This window comes from Elaeis guineensis, chromosome 12 (assembly GCF_000442705.2).
Source record: "Elaeis guineensis isolate ETL-2024a chromosome 12, EG11, whole genome shotgun sequence".
Classification (NCBI taxonomy): Eukaryota; Viridiplantae; Streptophyta; class Magnoliopsida; order Arecales; family Arecaceae; genus Elaeis; species Elaeis guineensis.
In genome coordinates this window covers 22,297,241-22,318,367 of record NC_026004.2, presented here as the reverse complement: position 1 = coordinate 22,318,367, position 21,127 = coordinate 22,297,241, and the positions used below count along the sequence as shown (strand labels likewise).

The 21,127-nt window shown below is 34.4% G+C and overlaps 2 protein-coding genes across 2 annotated transcripts; one reads left to right on the top strand and one right to left on the bottom strand.

Annotated features, from left to right (window-relative positions):
* The first annotated feature begins 8,478 nt into the window (after window positions 1–8,478).
* LOC105054776 (probable calcium-binding protein CML7) lies at window positions 8,479–9,416 on the top strand. The gene has a single exon (XM_010936366.4). The coding sequence runs from the start codon at window positions 8,574–8,576 to the stop codon at window positions 9,015–9,017; it is 444 nt and encodes a 147-aa protein (XP_010934668.1). The 5' UTR covers window positions 8,479–8,573; the 3' UTR covers window positions 9,018–9,416.
* A 7,340-nt stretch (window positions 9,417–16,756) lies between these two features.
* On the bottom strand, window positions 16,757–20,784 carry LOC105054775 (small ribosomal subunit protein uS15). Its single transcript, XM_010936365.4, has 5 exons — window positions 20,670–20,784; window positions 20,492–20,564; window positions 20,254–20,392; window positions 19,978–20,164; window positions 16,757–17,051 (listed from the first exon to the last, which is right to left on the bottom strand). Exons 1-5 carry the CDS (start codon window positions 20,690–20,692, stop codon window positions 17,018–17,020), a joined length of 456 nt encoding a protein of 151 aa, XP_010934667.1. The 5' UTR covers window positions 20,693–20,784; the 3' UTR covers window positions 16,757–17,017.
* Window positions 20,785–21,127: the final 343 nt, after the last annotated feature.

The window sequence follows — 21,127 nt, the reverse complement described above, 5'->3', positions numbered from 1 at the left end:
TGAATTTTCAATTTGATTTGAAAAAATGGGGTATTAGAAAATCACTCTACCCAAAGCTAGTAGGAGGAGAACAGTGGAGGCTCCCTCATTCATGTTATATTATGAATGTCTTCGAACGGTCCATATTTCTTCATATGTTGGAGAACATAAAGGTCCCAGATGGATACTCAAGCAACATATCAAAATGTGTGAATAGTAAGGATACGAGACTTGGTAGATTGAAGACTTATGATTACCATGTATTGATGTAGGAGTTGATCCCAATAGCTATTCGCCGTATATTATCAAAAAATATGAGAATGACTGCTATTCGTCTTTACAACTTTTATAGAGATATTTGTGCAAAGAGGTTACTGAAGAAAGATGTGAAGAAAATGAAGGCAAAGGTAGTGACTATATTATGTGATCTGAAGAAAATATTTTCATTATCATTTTTCACAGTTATGATGCATCTCACCATGTACCTTACAGAAAAGTTGCACTTGGAGGCTCAGTATTCTACTGATGGATGTACCCCACTGAGAGGAATATTCAAATGTTGAAATCTTATGTAAGAAAAATGAATCATTCAGAGGGATCCATAGCAGAAGGTTATTTGGGTCAAGAGTGTATGGATTTTTATACCATGTACTTAACAATCTCGAGACACATCATAACTGATCAATGAGGAATCAGGATGATCAGTATGAGCCGATTGAGCCTGCATTTGAGTCCATTCCATAGCCAGGTGGACTTTTCATTTATACCGCCTCACTAATTTGAGCATTGAGGAAAGGGATAAGGCCTACCACTATACGTTATTTAATTGTGATGTCATTGAGCCGTACATAAGGTGAGTCACTCAGCCTTATTTATTTCTCATTACTTAGAAGAAAATATCTCATTACATCTAAATTTATTCCTTATGCAGCAAACTCAAGGAGGTCATAAGAGTAAAATACGGTGCTCTAAGTATGTGAAAAAAAGAGAAAATGCATAGCAAAGAGTTTTCTGAGTAGTTCAAAGATCATGTAAGCGAGTACATATTCCTGCCTCGTATGTCTTATTTGAACATGTTTACTAATTTGGTATCATCTTTTAGGTGTGGAGATTATCGCTCGATGATGTGAGCCATGAAGTACGTGCTTGGTCAATGGAACCTAATCGTACCGTGCGTGAGTACAAATAGCTCGTCATCAACGACTACAGGTTCAATATTCACAGCCAAGCCCAAAACATAGAAATACAAAATAGTGGCATGATGTTGAGCACCACCATTGGGTGTTATGCTAGCTCGAAGGATTCACAACCTCGTACGGAGGATCTGAAGTATTATGAGGTTGTGAAGAAGATAGTCATCTTGGACTACTATTCTAAAGAGAGGGTTGCATTAATGAAATGTGATTGGTTTGACATCTTGTTTCAGTCAAAGATGAAGACTGATAAGTATGATTTTACTCTTATCAATATATAACGCCATCTTCACACTGAAAAATCGTATATACTTGCCTCCCAAGTTAGTCAAGTCTTCTACATTAGTGATCCCTTGGAGCCTAATAGGGTGTCGTTGTGAGGATGGTGCCTAGATATATCTTTGATGATACCGAAGTTGATGATGATGTTGGACCATGCATACAAAGTATTTCTCTAGGACAAAACTTATCTGGTGTTGTCGAGATCCCAGATACATTTGTTAGAATTGATGGTGATGTCTATATTGTAGATGCCAGTAGGCAATGAGTTCAACATCCTGGTATAAATGTTAGTGTTTATTTATTGATGCTCTACTAATATTATTGTTCAACATGTTATGTTTGTTAATATTCATTAACGTTGTAGGTCATGATGGCACCGAAATGCCATCTAGCTTTCACCCCTGTCGATCGGTGGGCTATGCGAAACTCGACATCTGAGCCATTGCCGATGCATACTCCATCCACCTCTGCATCGGCTTCGGCTTCGCAAGCATATATTCCTCCCACCAACATATCTGAGCCTCCATCGACAGTCATGGTGCCAGCCTATGCATCTCCAACATACACTCCACCACCGATGAGGCTTCACCGACATCAACGTTGCACGATCCCAGCAAGAGTAGGTTTTTATTATGTCAATTATTTATTTATTTATTTTTTATATAGTTATTGCATATCCTTAGATATTCGTAATATATTTTCATTACAAGTGCATCATCTAGTAGGACCTTTCATGGTCCCACACGCATGCTGCATGTGTGGAACCGTCAGTATCAGGTTATGGTGGAGTATGACGCAGAGGGGAGGCTAGTAGGAGAGCCCGCATGGGAAATGCATTTCTTTTTTGGTGTGCTTGTTAGGCGGTCTGACATAATTTTCGTACTGCTCGTAAACGAGTAATTGATGGATGCTGGTGTCAAGGACTGGATGTGGGAGGAGGTTTGGGTAAGTATATCTTATATATATGCATGTGATATGTTTATACTATGTTTGATTAGAATAATTTTGTAACTGACTTCTAATAACTTTGTACAGAAGATGTATGACTTTTCAAATCATGAGAGGGCTCGAGATGCCCGACTGCAGAAGATATGGAGAGTTGTACTGGAACTATAAGGTCAAGCTCCACAAAAGGTGGCTAGAGTGCCATAGGGATAGAGAGGAGGAGATTGTTCCTTGGATCCAGGACTGTCTCTCGAGTTTGTGGGAGGGGATGGTCAGGCATTGGAGGAGCCAGAAGTTCCAACTTTAATTTATAACATATGAATTTTTTATTACACTGATAATTGTATTTGATTTTAACTAATATGATTTAAATACTTTTTAGGTTGTATCTCGTCAGAACCAGGCTGCTCAGGAGTACACGCACACTCTCGATCATGAGTCTATGGCCAATTGTGTGTATAGAGAGGTAATAAATTATGATCGTTTAATTTATAAATTATTAAATTATTATTTTTACGTATTTCTAACACACTAATTGATTGTTATAGCTGACAAAAGAGGAGGTGATGTCCAGCCGTAGTGTCATCTTTCGATCGAGTCATACAAACAAGAAGGCCAAGCCAATGAATACCACAATCGGAAAGATTTTTGTAGCTAATAATGGCGTGTTATAATTTCTTATGATTCACTCGTTTCGCTTTGACAATGTGTGTGGTAGTAGAATTTTTTAGGATTTATTCACTTATGTTAACATCAAAATTTTTTGAGATTTTATTTGAATTTGTTATTGCAGGAGCAGCAAGACATGCTTGCAAGCGAGCGCTCGGACACCTCTAGCTCTCATAACTATATGTCTCAGGTCTTGAGACCTGAGTACTTTGGGAGGATTCATTGTAGGCTCGGATATATACTAACTAGCTATTGGTCTGAGGCGAGCGTTTTCTCATATGCTTCTAAGGTCGTCAGTTGGGAGCAGCTTGATGAGGCCTTGGCGCAGGTAACTCAAGCTCAGGAGCACATATTTCAAGCTCAAGAGCGCACATCTCAAGCTCAGGAGTGCATAAATCAGCTACAGAGTGTCATGTCTACTATGGTAACACAGCCTCCGCTACTCTTGGAGTTGATTTTTTGAGCATTCAAGATATGTTGGCTAGCTATTCAGCTAACTCTTTCAGCTCCTGCTACAGTCCCTCCCAATCCTGCTATAGCCCCTCTCGATGATGACAAGATTCTTGGAGAGGAAGATTTTGATTTGACTGATTTTTGATATATTTTATTTTTATTTAAAAAATATTATAATACAATTTGAGTAATATAATTTGAATATTTGAGAAATATTATGCTTGTTATTGAGTTTTATGTGACATTTTTGGTTCTTGTAAGTTTTAGTTTGAATAATTATATATTGAACTGCGTCTATGAGATTAAAAAAAAGATAAATTTATGCTATTTTTACTGATCAATAGACAATGATAATGGTTGCACAACCGTTGTAGCAATCGTATCAATCACTGCCATAATTTTGTACCAACCGCTGTCATAATTTGTAGCAATGATTGATAAACCACTGCCATATATCTATAGCAACGGTTGTATAACCGCCATCGTAGATTGACATATGGTAGCGATTTTCTAACTGCTGCTATAGATGGATATAGTAGCGGTTAAAAAATCACTGCTATAGAAAGCTATAGTAGCGATTTTCCAACCGCTGCTATAGAAAGCTATAGCAACGATTTTCTAACCGCTGCTATAGCCAATCTATAGCAGTGGTTGGTAAACCGCTGCTATACAATTTGTTATAGCAGTGGTTGAGTAATCGCTGCTATAATCTATATATGATAGCGATTATGACAACTGCTGCAACAACTGCTGTCATAAACCACGGTGATGGCCATAGTGACAGCGGTTGCAGAACGACTGCCAAAGTCTATGGCAGCAATTTTTTAGACTACGACAGTGGTTCGGAACCACTGTCGTAGCCTCTTTCTGTAGCAGTGTGTGTGTGTGTATATTCACTTTCATCAAGAAAGAGAGAAGTTGTTGATGATGCAGGTTCAATTGTGGAAGGAATGAAGGAACTCACCCTATAGGACTCAATGATAAATAATGAGAAAAAATATGAAGATAAACATGAAGATGAAGGGGAAGAATAATAAGATCAATAAGAGCAATCTCAAGGTATAAGTGACCTTCCAAAGGAATGAAGGTATGTTCATAACCATTCTAAGGAACTTACTATTGGTGTCCTATACATAGGGTAGGAACTCATTTTTCACTTAGAGTATGCAATCATTTTGCTTTTATCTCTCATTTTGAATCAAAAACTATAGATGAAGCTGAAAAAAATCATAATTGGATTAATGCTATGCAAGAAAAGCTTAATCAATTTGAAAGAAACAATATATTGATCCTAGTTAAAAGACCTAAAGATCATCCCATAATTGAAATAAAATAGATTTTTAGGAATAAAATGGATGAAAATAAAAATATAATAAGAAATAAAGTAAGATTAGTAGCCAAAGGATATAACCAACAAGAGAAAATTAATTTTAATGAGACTTTTGCATCGATAGCCAGATTAGAGACTATTAGATTCTTACTTGCTTATGCTTGTTTTATATATATATATATATATATATATATATATATATATATATATATATATATATATATATATATATATATATATATAGTCAGGTTAGAATCAAGTCGTTGGATTTGAACTCAGATTCGGTCAAATCAAAATTTTATAATAGAAATCCTACATCAATGATCCAAACTATTGAATATGACTACTATCTCAAAATTGATTGCAAACAAAAAATCATATAATTTAGACACCCCTAACCTATGTATCAAGTAGTCAAAAATTGGATAGCTTAAATAAAATTGAATTAGATGTATCTTTTAATCACTTAATATATAGGCTAAGAATTTTCAAATCATATGATTTTGATGTGTCAGCAATTTTGAAGTAATAGATCGCATTCAATCATTTGGATCATTGATGTAAGACTCTTATTATCCAATTTTGATCTGATCGAATCTAAATCCAATTTCAACCAACCTTATCCAAATCTATTCTTTTATATATATATATATATATATATATATATATATATAAATAAAAACTATATATTTGATGTTTAATATTCTCCCATTTCATAAATGTTCTCTTCGACAAGCAATCGACGTAAAGGTAGATGATCAACGCAACCAAACCCCTGCATGTTTTTGGCATGAAGCATTCAACAAATTATACACTAGAATTAATGCACAAAATTTTCGAGAAAAAATACAATGCGATGAAGTTATAAATAAAAGAAGTAACAAAGAAATATTTCTCATCAAACTTATTATATATAATGCAAGAGTGATTCTTAAACCGAAAAAGTCAAACAATCTCCTAAAAAAATGCACAAGTTAACGTCCGAAAAACTATCAGTAGAATAAAACAAATTGCATTGGTAGACAAAGTGCGGAAACATGAATCAGTAAAAACCGTAAAACCAAACAAAACAAATAATGTATGGAAAAGATGCATGAAGAAATTCCTCCCGAAATTAAGGAATAAGGGAGGAAGATTCCTCTCACCCGACATTCCTTCATCTGGACAATGAAGGTTGCACTCTTTGTGAATGACAACATCGCGGCGAAAGCATGCAAATGAAAGTATGCATAAACATGAGGCCTCTTCCCTAGCACTCTTTTTTTTTTTTTTTCCTTCATTATTTTTGCAAGGAAAGAACTATTTCCACCGTTCGTTCAACCTCATAAGAACATAAATAAAGCACCAAAGCAAACAATAACAAATTTTATATATCAAATTCGTTTGGTTAGGATATATTAAATTACGAAATAATCTGATGATTTATAAAAATCATTTATCTAAAAAAATAATTATAAAAAAATAATTTTTATTATATTTGATTGATAAAAAAATTATTCAAAATAATAATAATAATAATAAATTACTATATTTATTTGGAGGTAATCCCATATAAGAATATAATAAAATTTATAAATATATATTTCAACATAAAATAATTTTTTAATACTAAGATAATATTATCATCTCTAATTAATTTTTATATAATGACCATAATCATGTAGTCTTTCATATAATGCCATCTCCATTTTAATTATTTTGTAAAATATTTTATTGAATGAATTTGAAGAAGTACCAGAATAAATTCAATGATTATATGTAAAATATGAATTATTATTATTTAAAAATTTATCAAATATCAATATTATTATATTTATTTTATTTTAAAAAAAATAAATATATGATTTATAAATTTTTATATTATTTTTTAATATTTTTAAATATTAAATATTATAATCTGATATGAATTTTCTTTTTCCTTTTAATGTCAGATTTTCTCCGATCAAAGAGACAATGGTGTAAAGCAATACTTAAATATTGCAGAGCATCCTTTTTCCGCAACCAGCTAAAGTAGCACAGAAAAACAATTAAAGCGCTCTAGACCGGCCACCAAAATTGATGGAGACCACGACAACAAAGATGACGGTGCAAGCCAATGGCCAGCAAACACAAAACAACATCAATAAACGGGCAAGCATTATATAATATAACCTAAGAAAAAGCTAAATAGAAACACTAAATGAAAAAAGAAAAAAAAAATACACTTTTTAAGACCAAAATTTCTCACACTTTGCACGGTATCGAAGCAAGCACGCAACGGAGGCCAAACGGAGGTATCGCCGTCAACCTGACGCGCTGCAGTAACTAATAGCTACGGAGATAACGTACGGTAGAGAGACGTCGCACTCGTACCATGTTTAAAAAAATAATTATTAATTATCAGACACCAAGCCCACTATAATTCCCCTCTTCATCCAACCAAAAACCCAATAGAATCAACATAATACAATTCAATAAATTGGCTTGACATGGAATAACTCACAGGACTTGGCTCATAACAGGCAACTTTTTGCTAAGTTGCATTATGATGTGGGCATATCTCCATTACCATTTATTTTTAAATAAATTAATTATAATGCTTGTGCAAATGCCACATGGCATCTAAAGAGGGCATAGGATAAGTTTTTTATTTAAAAAAGAAAATCAAAGTTTGGATACTGTGCAATATCATGAAGTTAGTTCAAGATTTATTTGCTATAATATATTTTTTGTTTTTTTGTAGCATATTTTTAATCCAAACAAAATTGGAAATTCTGTACTAACATGAAATTTTTATAAAGTTATTTAGAATTTATTTGATAAATTATATTTTATTTGAATATTATTTTATATTTGTTATAACCGAATGTGGTTCTTGTAATTGTGAGAGTGTCGCGAAACTCTAAGCCTTTTCCATCACAAAATTCAGCAGCATCGGGATATTTTTAGTATGATTCTTATTTTAATTTTAATTAAATGATATGATTAATTTTTTTAAATAAAAAATTTAAAATATTAAACTACATTTACATAATTTATTATTTATTTATTTAAAATTAAAATAAATTGATATAATTTCAAATCTAATATATATATATATATATATATATATATATATATATATAAATAGAAATTGAGAGAGGATGGATTAATCATTTAGATTGTCTACATAAACAGTATATTATCATCTATAAATATTATTTAGATAAAAAATAACCTACAATATACTAAATTTTTAGGCTATACTCTTTAATAATTCTTAATTCTTCGAGTATTGAATTAAAACATGATGTTATTAAAATTTATATTTAAATAATATTTTTAAAATTTAATATTATTATTTTTTTACAATATATATATAATTAAAAATATAAATAAATATTAAAAATTTATATAAATATTATTTTATTATTTATATATAATTTTTTTAAAAAATAATTTATTATATGGCTTAGAACCATGCGCAGCATGCGGACTCAAAACCAAAACCAGTATGTTTGGAAAATATATTTTTCCTAAAGCTTCCCGCAGAAAGCGCGCCTTCCAAAGTCCACGTGTATATTGCTAGCAGTTTCAGCGACGGCAAGTGACGGGATTGCTTGGCCGTGCCCATTAAACCTCCATTCTTCGTCCTCCCGTTTCTTTAAAATTCTCTCCCATCATAAAAAGAAAATAAAAAACAAATTAAGAGCGGCGAGAGAGAGAGAGAGAGAGAGAGAAGGAGAGAGACGGTGAAGGGCGTCATGGGGAGGGAGCTGACGGAGGAGCAGGTGGCGTCGATGCGGGAGGCGTTCTCCCTCTTCGACACCGACGGCGACGGCCGGATCGCGGCGTCGGAGCTGGGGATCCTGATGCGCTCCCTCGGCGGTAACCCCACCCAGGCCCAGCTCAAGGAGATCGCGGCGGCGGAGAACCTGACCACCCCCTTCGACTTCCCCCGCTTCCTCGACCTCATGCGCGCGCACCTCCGCCCCGAGCCCTTCGACGCCCATCTCCGCGACGCCTTCCGCGTCCTCGACAAGAACGCCACCGGCGCCGTCGCCGTCGCCGATCTTCGCCACGTCCTCATCTCCATCGGCGAGAAGCTCGACCCTGCCGAGTTCGACGAGTGGATCCGTGAGCTCGGCGTCGCCCCCGACGGTACCATCCACTACGAGGAATTCATCCCCCGCATGGTTGCCAAGTAGTCATGAACGATCTAACCCTGGGATCCGATCTGATCCTATCACTGGGTAACTTTTCTCTTTTCCCCGTTCCTCGTCTCGCCTAGATTTGATGGATTAGGATTTATTAGGTCTTGGGGATCTGATGGTTTTTACTTTCTTTGATGGATTAGGATTTATTAGGTCTTGGGGATCTGATGGTTTTTAATTTCTTTGTGGGCATTCTGTGTGATCTTTGTGGTGTTTGGGTGTTTGATTGCAATGATGGATGCTTGGACCCGAAAAGTTTGAATCTCTTTGAAGTTTAGCTTCTGGATTGCTAGTTTATGTAGTTCATTAAAATGAGAATTTTTTTATGAATTTTGTTACCAAGACTATTCTGGTGAAGAAATCTAAAGTCTGTTTTGTGTTGTTTTTGGTTTATTGATTGCAAGTAATGGAGAAATGGATGTCAATTACTAATGAAGGGAATGTTGGCAAATTATAGTATGGTAAAATGAAATAAATACATTATCAGGCATTTGTTAGGTTTGGGATTTGTTTCAGATGTAACCTGGCTAATTTCTTGCCTTGACAAAACCAGGTATGTTCCATTTGAAATGGGGTCATGTACTTGATGTCATACTTACCCATCTTGGGTACAAATTTCATGTTACCAGTTCAAGAAACCATGAAATGGAAATATGATCTTGTTATTTGAAATTGGAAAATATTAATTTTGCATACGAGATCAACCTCCAAGCACCACATTAAATGGAACAAATTACCTGTAAACTCTTCTTCAATAACCTTATATTCTTGCCATCAGATCAATTAAATCCAGTGCCTGAATGAAAATATACCATGACAAGATGAATTGCACTTGCATGAGTTTTAATGGAAGTGGAGATATCAAAACAAAAAAAAAAAGAAGAAGAAGAAGAAAAATCAACACTTAGAATAAAACTCATTATAAAGATAGATGGAGCGATGAATATGATATTTTTTTCATAGCAGTAAATGTTTTTCCAGAGTTCTTCATTGTTGCTATTTTACGTAGCGGACAGTCTTATCTATGTAAGAATGCCTAAGAACACCAAACTTTTTTCTTTTATCAAGCAAAAATATGCATAAATTATCTACCTACCTTTTAGGATTCAGGGAAGACCCTTCGCTCTCTGAAAGAGTAGCCTTCTTAGGAATTTGGCAGTTAGCACTCTGGAACAAAAAAATTTGATGGTCATACCTTGAAATATAAAGCTGAACCACTAACAATAGGACAAGCCTTGTTTATTTGGTTTAGTAATTTTGAAGATACATCACCTCTAATATGGTCATTTGGAAAAGAAAAAAAAAAATTAGTGAATGAGTTGTTGATGTGTCTTATAGTATGTTGACAGTGGGTATTTTTAACAACATGCCCATGAATCCTTAGTAATCTAAATGTGATCATCTTCAATTTTTTGTTTAATAGTTATGTGTTTGTCCTTTCACGTGTTATTAATCTGTAAATGCAAATAAAAGATCCCATGCCTTCCGTTCCCACATTCAACTTGTTGCAACCTGCTTTCTTCCCGTGTTTATGTGAATTTTCATGGAAATTTTTCGTCCTTTTTTCCTCAACAGATTCTTGATGTCCTCTTTTGCTATCCTTTCGGTTTTATGCCTTTTTTTCTTTCTTACCAAGTAACAATTGCTTTCTGCTCCTTTTGAAGAAAGTCTCCATCTCCATATATATATGACATCAAGCTCAACCATACAAACACACTTTGATGCTTATAGTGCGGGGTCATTGAAAGATATTGTTCCAAGGTATCAAGCGTATGTTCAACTTGTAGCTGTTTGTTGGTTCTATTTTTCATGCCGATTGATCACAATGGAACCATTATATAGGAAATAGCAAAACGAGACATGAAGAAATTTCTAGCTTTAGAGGGTTTGTCCTGAGAAAGAAACCACTAGAAAGGTGGAAACAAGAAAGCCAATTTTAGTAGAGCTCCTTGGGACATTTTCCTGGTCAGACCAATCTTGCAGCTCCCAGATGGAGGCATCCAATGCCTGATGTTATTGCTAGTTACTGTTTATCCCCTGGGTCAGTCAGGCAGGCATCCGGTGTCTGATGTTATTGCTAGTTACTGGTTAACCCCTTGGTCAGTGATGGAGGCATCCAGTGCTTGTTGTTATTACTAGTTACTGCTTAATGTTGCAAAATTTTAATGTTACATTCGTCTGCAGCTAATAAATTTCTGTACAGGGAACCTCACAAGAAAGCCTATTTGGACCCTTTTCTGCTGATACTTTTTATGATTATGTATTGAAATTAGGTTTATTTTTTGTTAAGTTTGTTGAGGCAAAGGGGAAGTATTGAAGACTACCGAAACGTGGAAGATGGAGGGGGGTGTCTTTACAGCCAAACCAAGGACCCGTTGCCAGAATAAAAAGGCAGATGGTACTAATAAAAAATTATGATGAGGAGAACTTGGAGAGAACAATGCATGGTGATCATGTCCATATCTAGGAGATAAACCAGCATTTGGTGGAGTTTATGGAGGCTAGATAATGGCAAAGTTTTTGCTGTTTGTCATTAAAATACTTTAACTGGTATTCAGGTTGATGATCATTTTGCATTCAGGAAAGGAACATGGAGAGAGAAGGTTGTTTCGGTTGACCCTAATGTGCTGCCATTTTTCTGATACCCTGAAGAAAAAATTTTTGCTAGAATATTTTCATGTAAAAAATATAAAATTTTAGTAGCAATTTTGGTTAGAACATCCTAGTGGAAAATATAAAATAAAAGTGAGACATAAATATGAAAGACTAAAAAATATAAACTAAGAGGACGTTTATTATGTGGTAATCAATTCAAGGTCAATAGTGATGTAGATGGAGGTGATGAGATTATCGCATTTAGTTATACTATCATGATTCTATATGGCAGTAATCTCAAATTACTCCTATTCTTTGAGTCACCGTCCAATTTAATTATTCATTCTTGAGGTTGGAAATCTAATATCATCCTCGGACAATGATCTTAGGTTACAATTAAGAGTCAAAATATTTCTCAGTCTAATAAAATATATTGATATATCAATATATCGTTAATATATTATATCAATATGATGTATATGATATTATATTATTATATTTATAATATATATTATATTATAATATATTATTAATTATATTATTGCCATATTATGATTCAGTAATAATTTTAAATTATAATAAAAATATCTTATTGCACTTTATATTTATATAATAAAAATATTTAATATATTATTTCTATTTATCTTATTTTTTAATCAAAATAAATATTTATATTAATAAATAATATATCATTAGTATAAATAAAAATATTAAATCTATACTAACAATTAATACATTTTTATAATATTAATAATTTATGAGACTAATAAATATATTTTTATAAAATATATATTAATAATTAATATATTAATAAATATATTAATTTTTATTTAATATATTTTATATGATTAATAAATATATTTTTATGAAATATATCAAAAATAATTTTAATATTATGTGTTTAATGATCTTGGATTGCTGTGGAATATCACATGGATTATTTATGGATATCTAAGATTTTGAATTAGTGCATCATATTCAATCAAATGCAGTGATTTTAAATCATTGAAGATCAGATCGTCATAGAATTAGGATTATTGGTGATCTTAGATCATGATGGTAATTTCAATTGGCCACCAACCATCACCGAAAAGGAGAATCGGAAGATGGAGAGTATTTTTCCCACCCACCTGTCCCTTTTTTAATTTAAAAAAATCTTAGCCCTACCTCTCTGCTTGGACCCGTGGAGGAAGAAAAGATTCCACGTTTCTACCAAAAAACAAAAAAGAAAGAAAAGATTCCAGGAGGTGGAGGAAGAGCAAGATGTGATTTTGTAAATCGAAACAAGTTATTTTGAGCCACAACACCCAATGCAGGATTTTAATATTATTATGATTGATGTAAACAAAGGAGAAGGAGATCAGCATCTCTATCCGGTGTACGCACACTCTGGGCCTGCTCTTCTCTCTTACCACTTGGTTTGGACGGCAGGGCGCTCTCCTTTTTGTCCATGACGAGTTGTTGGGGCTTTTCCATCCGATAACTTGGACAAGATCAGATGATAGGCCTAATCAAAGAGGTAGTGCAGGAAATAATATAAAACAACGCATTTGGTGGTTCAAAAGATGCGAGCATTACTTAATTTGGTTTTGTTTATTGAAGAATGGAGTTTCTGTTAAGTTGGGCAAAATGTGTCGGTATTTGCAACCCAATGCTGTCGTTTATCTGGGTACTGCGGGTTATATTGGAAATACTATTGGATGCGTCGCCTTTTCTTTGTTTGGGAAATGCAGCCGTTTAATTGCTCCTGTCATGTCATCTTCTCATTGGACATCTAAATTTGTTTAATTAAGTTTTTTTTTTTTTTTGTGGTAAACATTTAATTAAGCCTTCAATGGATCAAATATATATCTAAATCCGCAAACCCCACCCTGAGTTTGTGTGTTTGTGCATTGCATGTCTCAGAAGGATGGAGGTTGTATCTTTCTCACCAAAGAAGGATTTATCTTCCTTTGTACGAATCCACCGTTAGATTGCACAGTGGTCGTTTTAAGATATTTGTCGGTAGTATATTATAGTATGGGTCAGTTAGGGTCATTCTAGAGTTAACTATGGTGCCTGTAATTGGATCCTTTTGGTAGAAAATAAGCTCGAACATTTTAGTAAATATAAAGCATCCGAGCAAAAAGTACAAAACAAAAAGCAAGACATATATACGGAAAGCTCATGAACCATTAGACCTGCACTGTGGGAAATTGTGGGAGACATGTTAGACTATTTGATAGATTATATTTCTCACTGTTAAAAATAAAATTCATAAATGCAAAATAGATAATGGAAGGTAATCTCCATCTCTTATTTCCATATACTGCAACCATGTGATGCGTACGTCGATATTGTTATCATCAAGTAAGCATTGATCTCAATCCTTTTGGTTAGAGATAAAACTATCAATTGTTGCTATTGGGCACTTGAGAATGCATGGATAGGCAGCTTGGTGCTGATCCCATCTCCTATAACAATTGCCGTTTACCAGAGAAATAGCACCCTAATGTCCAAAGCATTATCCAGAATACATGCTCTAAAAATGTATTTAGTTTGTGATTCGAATTAAAATCGAAATAGATTGAAATGTAAATCAGAATTATCATATCTTTCAATATATTTGATTTACGATTGGAATCAAAATTGAGATCGAAATGAAATCTAAATATTATAAGAAAATAGATATTAGATTTTGCTAGTTTAGGGCATTATCATTCTCTCCTAGAATTAAAATAGGAATAGGACTTCATCCCAACCAAATAACTATAATGGGAGCCATCCATTTCCATTTTAGGATCCACCACCACTCCACCTTAACTAAAAAAATTAAAAAAACAAATATACCCTTAATGTTGCTTTTTTTTTTTTTGCTAAAAAAAAGGAGTTAAAGGGGGGCGACCCGGTGCATCTACCTCTCCTGGACGTGACCATTGTGTTCCAACCCACATTAAAGAATGTTCGATTCAGGATCGAGTTTAGATGAATAGGCGGCCTCCTCTCCACCATATGAAGGAATCCAACAGGTGAGTACATCATCCTACTACCATCGAGGACCAACAGATCAGATGTCATTTTATTTGCATCCTATTTTTTAAGCAAAGCCCGATATCCGCCGTGACTCGAATCTGGATCACGTCGTTGAAAATAAAGGTCCGTTCTGCTAGGATGCCACCTTAATGGCAATAATATTGCTTTGTTCAACAATGGCAAATATTTAGGTAAGTTTGAAATTGATGACAAATAAACTTTTGCATAGTGTCATCAGTTTACTAATCGGAATAAAAGAATTAGTAACTTTATTCTATCTAAAATGGGAATAGGCTGGATTATAGACTTACAAGCATGGAATCGAGTCAATCATCAGATTAAAAGTTCATTTCACACCAGATCAAATAGGATTAGGGTTACTTACATAACATGGTTTTTGATGTTGAAAACCCTATAATTTGCATAGGGTGGTAGACTTACATGGTACCATATTACAACACTTGGAATAAAAGATTACTATTTTAATATTTGAATTTACACTGTAACATCATAAATTCATTTTTCATATACATCTTCGTAAATTATTTCCCATTATATGTTTACCACCGAAGCCACAAACTGTTCTACGATATTGGTTTAAGCAGCATTCAATCAACAAACTTGCATATAAATATTTACAAACTGCATACATACCATTTATATATCATCTCTATCCTTATTAAGCATATTTCAATTATTTCTATTTTAAATAGCTTGTTGCTTCAAGAGATGGCATGTTGATTGGAGGTTAGATATGAAAAAAAAAAAAAATTTATGAAAATATATGCCAAAACAGTAAATTTACATGGATACATACATATATTTGAAAAACCCTAACCAACGGGCTTTTACCCAACTTGGCTAGTTCTCTCTTGAACTTTGTTAAGCTTCTTTTCTTCCTCAGACATCCAGGAATGTCGTAATTACCATATCCATACCCTATTAATTAAGGATGTATTTGATTAATTATTAAAAAAAATATTTTTTTTATTTTTTAATATTTAAAAAATAAAAATCAAAAAATAATATTTGATGATATTATGAAAAAATAAAAAATAAAAATAATTATTTTATATATAAAATAAAAAAATTTTATTTTTCAAAATTTTTTTTTATTTTTTTCCCTTCCACTGTATCAAAAAGTAAAGAATCCAAACCCTTCTTCCTCGTCAAACTCTTCACCTCCCTACCTCCTTCTCTCTCTTTCTAAATCTTTCTCTCTCATCAAGCTCTTCATCTGTTGCCCCCAAACGTTGCTTTTTGCTTTGTAACAACATAATTATCAAATATATTTTTTATTTTTTTATTTTTATTTAATAATAAAAATTTAAAAAAATAAAAAATATTTTTTAAAAATTAAAAATCAAAAAATATAACCAAATGTACTCTAAATAAATTTCGTAACGCCACATAATACATCATACTGCTTAACTTTCAATGCATAACATGCCATCTTCAGCTACACAAGGTGGGATGATAGTCCTAAGACGAGTTTAAATCTCCAAACTCCGAATCCAGCGCCATGCGCCTTGTAGCAATATACCTGTGAGGGGCAGGCTTGGACACTGGATCTACTTGACTATGGTTTTAACACCCAGTTGGCAAAGCAGTAATAGAAACTCATACAACCATTCACACACCACCATTTTTGAAGTCCAGTAAATAATAACCCTGCTGTTCTCAGGTGGGAGCAGATTTATATACAATAGGAAGCCTAAATAATTAGTACATTCAGATTTTCCTAGTTAAATGCATTTGAAGATAATATCCACAGAACCCAATCTCCTAAAACATACCAACTCAATTGACTGAACCTATATTTACCACACCAATCAATACTAACACATACCAACCATACCAACTGATATATAGTATGGAAAATGTACCATATGAATATTGCCGAACTGGCCTCCATGCTGGATGTACCTACACTGTAACAGAATGACAGAAGTATGGGTCACGATCGAGATGCCGAACCTTAAACTGAACCAAATGGTAGTGCCTGTTACTGAGTATGGGGTTTGGATTTGGATGAGTTCCACACACTCTGGGCTCACTTATGGCTATAACACAAGTAGCTGAACACAACATGAACCCTTGTTTTTTATCCCATAGCAAGCATCAGATATCCTTAAAAAATAATTAAATGTCCAACCATTGCTCATCTGACAAGAACACATTACTTACGCTAATTGAAAACAAAAATGAGGGCAACTAAATGTCAGCTAAAAAAAAAAATCGAAGCATCCAAAGGGCTGTCCTGTTTTCGTGAAAAGAAACAAAGGCACAAATTTTGTTCACTAACAAGGGAACTCTCCATTCTGATACAGCATCCAGAGGTAAATCAACCGCATTATAGGCATCCATCAGCCTGCGGAGATTAAAACCTAAGCCACAAGAGTGCTGGCGGTGGTAGATTCGCTGCAAGAAAGCAAACCAGCAGGTGTTAAGAACGCCACCAGCAGCAAGCGATGATACATATGATATGAGTGGGTATGATGTCACAAAATGCTAATGGGCGATCACATATTTATTATAATCAAGTCCATAACAAACATACACAGAAAGCCAGAAACAGCTAAATGTTCATGTTTGGAAAAGGACAAGAAAATTTGGTAATTAAGTCCTGTCATCTCAAAGCCATTAACTAAAACATTATGAAAGATGGACTGCAACAAATTGAGAAAACTTGCTTCCAATGTATTTAAACTACAAAATCATAACATGGTCCAGCTGTACATGTAAACATGGCATCTCAAATCTCAGACAAGGTGTCTACCATATCAAATTTCAAAACTCAATATAGCTACATTTCTATATAATGCAAAAGATATATATCTAATAATGTTGCCACAAGTTCATATATCTATATGATGCAAAAGCATGCATGCATGTTGGACATATAAATCCATATAAATGAAGGCATGCTTGCACATGATTCATGATGGATCAATAGCTGTCTCAAAGTTCCGACAAAATTTTATGTTGCATCAGAGTTTTTTCTTTTCATACGATACACAGGCTTGAACCCTCTACCATTGAGAGTCAGGTTTTGACCAGCTGAGCTAAAAGTGTGCATGAGGCCAATGCCAATTCTCGGGCTTTCAACAATTTGCCAAGGCCTCACAAAAAGACGAGCTAACTAGCACAATGGAAAACTGCACCAAATTTGAGTTCAAGAGTGTGTGTATGAGAACTTGCAAAATCCATAATTCACTTGCCTCAACCCATAGAACAGATAATTCAAGATCAGTATCAGATCTGATTATATGTTAACCTCTTCCCACCCATACCTTTTGTTCTTATCCTAGTCCCACATCCAGTGCAAATAGCTAGTGTGAAAAAGATGTCAAAACAACTAAAACAAACAAAAAAAAAAGGTTAACAAGGGGCACTTTATCAAAGAAAACTCTCAAGCTTTCCAACTAATCTTACACTGCAACCAGCTCTATCTAGCACAAATGTAATATAAACCCAACAAGCACCCTCTACCCTCCAATTTTTCAAGACACTAAGTGACTTATGATTTAATAGGGTTCTTCTCAGATAAAAAGTAATGAAAGGATCAAGATATTTTATGTCAGGTTGATCACAAGATGCTAATGTAATATTAGGATTTAGGATGGCTGGAGACATTAATATAAACATGTTACACACCAACAAATAAAGTAAGGTCGGCCAGTTGATTTTGAACAAAAAATCTCTTGTTATTTGATTATTAAAAACAACATTAGCCAGTCATAAAAAGGTTTTAAAAAACAAAACAAAGCCATGCAGCATTTGTTTCAAACCCACGATTATTAAAAACAACACTAGCCAGTCATAAAAAGGTTTTAAAAAACAAAACAAAGCCATGCAGCATTTGTTTCAAACCCACAAATGGAACAACAGAACAACAATACAGCATCTACCAAGTAACAAAAAATGTCACAACTATTTATGCCAAAGAGGGTTTAAAATAAATAAAAAATCATCCAGCTTGTATTTTAAGCAGATTAGGATCCAAATACAGATCTAAACAAAGTGAATAGATGGGAAGTGAGAAAACAAATATCGGCCATGGCTGGCAAAGAAATAAAGAAAAATCCAATTATACAGATGCACAAAATCAGTTTACAACATCACACCAATTCCTGGATAAAAATAAGTTATCAATCATCTTAACTCCTGCAATACACATAATAGAATTCTCAGCATTTAAAGTGCATTTGTAAAATCTTCATTGTTTCACTTTCTTTTTTATTTTCTTTTAACAGTCTCTATCTTTGGCACAATTCAAGATGCTAGAGGAGACAGTGCAAATGTCACACTGTCAATCATTGGAATGAACCAATATTTACATAAATATAGGTGAATTTTACTAAAAAACAGATACCAGTAAGGGCATGTTGGAAGCTTCTAATTCCAAAAATCATGATTATCGGTTTCTGAACTTAAAATTCAAATTTTAAAAATTGGAATTGTTCAGGAGATCTTTCGCAAAAAGAAAATGATAGGTAATGGGGAAAAAAAGAAAGAAAGAAAGAAATGTAATATGATAAGGAGACAAAACACAAATTTTATGACTTAGGAGCTTTTATAAAATTATATGATACAAATCAACATCTAGTATTATAGAACCATAGCATGTAATTCTCACAACGTTTAAAATCAAGAAACTTCATAACAAATATAGTGCATCCGAGCATGCACTAGGAGACCATTATCAATAAAAGGCTTATAAAGATTTGCTATCACAATATCAATGTTCAATTCCTAGCATGCTTGAATCCTGAAATGCAATAGTAACCTGAAATGCAATAGTAACTTTTTCTTGATTGAAAACACATGAATTCAAAACTATATCCTTCAAACACTAATTATGCCCATGAATTGATACATCAATAGAATGCTTAGAATACTCTATAGAGTAAAGATCATGCACCCCTTACCATGACACTTAGATTTCACATATCCCTGGACTCAGAGTTAATACCACATTTGTTTACTGCACTTCTTAATGCTTCTGCTTTCTAAGTAATCCTACTGTAAATGCACTTTTATAAATCCATTGCCATGCAGAACACCCAATAACACAGATCAATCACCTCCCATATATATTTATGTAAACAAATACCACAACTCTTATCACAATTAAATTTGCAAATTGAAAGCAAAGTAAACCAATTTTATCAAGTTGTTGCAGCAAAAAATTCCTCCTCTTTTTCACACAAACCAGCCAAACATAATACAATATCACGCAACACCAATTGCAATCGGGCGTAATATTTGTTCGCAAACCAATACAACCTAAACAGAATACCGCCTAAAGGAAAAAAAAGAAGTGAAGAGCGGAGAAAGAACTCACTATTTCCAGACGGGAGGGAGCTTCTTGGTCCTCTTGTAGTAACGAGCCAAGCGGTGGATCCTGCTCTCCACAAGGATCAGTCTGAACTTGGAATCCTTGTCCTTTCTGTTCCTCTCCAAGTGCTTCCTGATCGCCACCGCCTTCTTAATCAAATGGTACAAATCCTCCGGAATCTCCGGAGCGAGCCCTACCAATCACAAACATAAAAATCACAACTTTATGCCAAAAACACCATAAAAATCCAAACAAAAGCCCAACAAAACAAAAACATAATACCATGAGCCTTGAGAATCCTGAGAATCTTGCTCCCAGTGACGCTTTTCACCTGGGCAATACCATGAGAATCACGGAGAATAACACCGATCTGCGACGGTGTCAGCCCCTTCTTCGCAAACTTGCAGATGTTCTCTTCCACCTAGAAGATCCAACATATCCAAAACCCAATCAAAACCAACAAAAGAAAAGAAAAAGAAAAAAAAAACTAAAAATTGAGAGAAACAGAGCGCTTGCTCACGTCCTGAACCGAGATCTTGAGCCAGCTCGGAGGAGTCCTCTTGTACGGCAACGCCGACGATGAGATACCCTTTCTACAACCCAATAACAAAGAGATCAGGGAGATGATATAAACGAAAAAGGAGGAGACTGCGAGGTAGAGGAATTGGAAGAAGTAGAAGAAGAAGAAGGGAGGATACCCGCGGCTGTGCATACGACCCATGACGACGGCGGCGGTGGCGGAGCGCTCCTGCGGCTCTCTCGATTTGGAGTGAAGAAGAAACCTACCCGGCACCTAGGTTTTCTGGTTCTGGGATATATATATATATATATATATATATATATATATATATATATATATGGGAGGAGAAGAAAAAACCGTAACCGTCGGATCTCGGTGCCCACGGACCGTAAAGCACTGCCCGCCCTCCTATTCATCCACCTGCACAGTTCTTGAAGCCACCATTACGCCATCTGACGGTGGATTCGCGAGAGGGAAGGTGAATTCTTCTTTCGCGCCAAAGATGCAGAAACCCCAGTTCTACAGGATTTTCCTACGCGACCCGAGAGAGCTGAACCCAACTTGGGTCTTTTGACAGCCCAGTACTGCCAGGATCCGTTTGCTTGGATACGTTAGATTATAAAAAAACTAACTTAA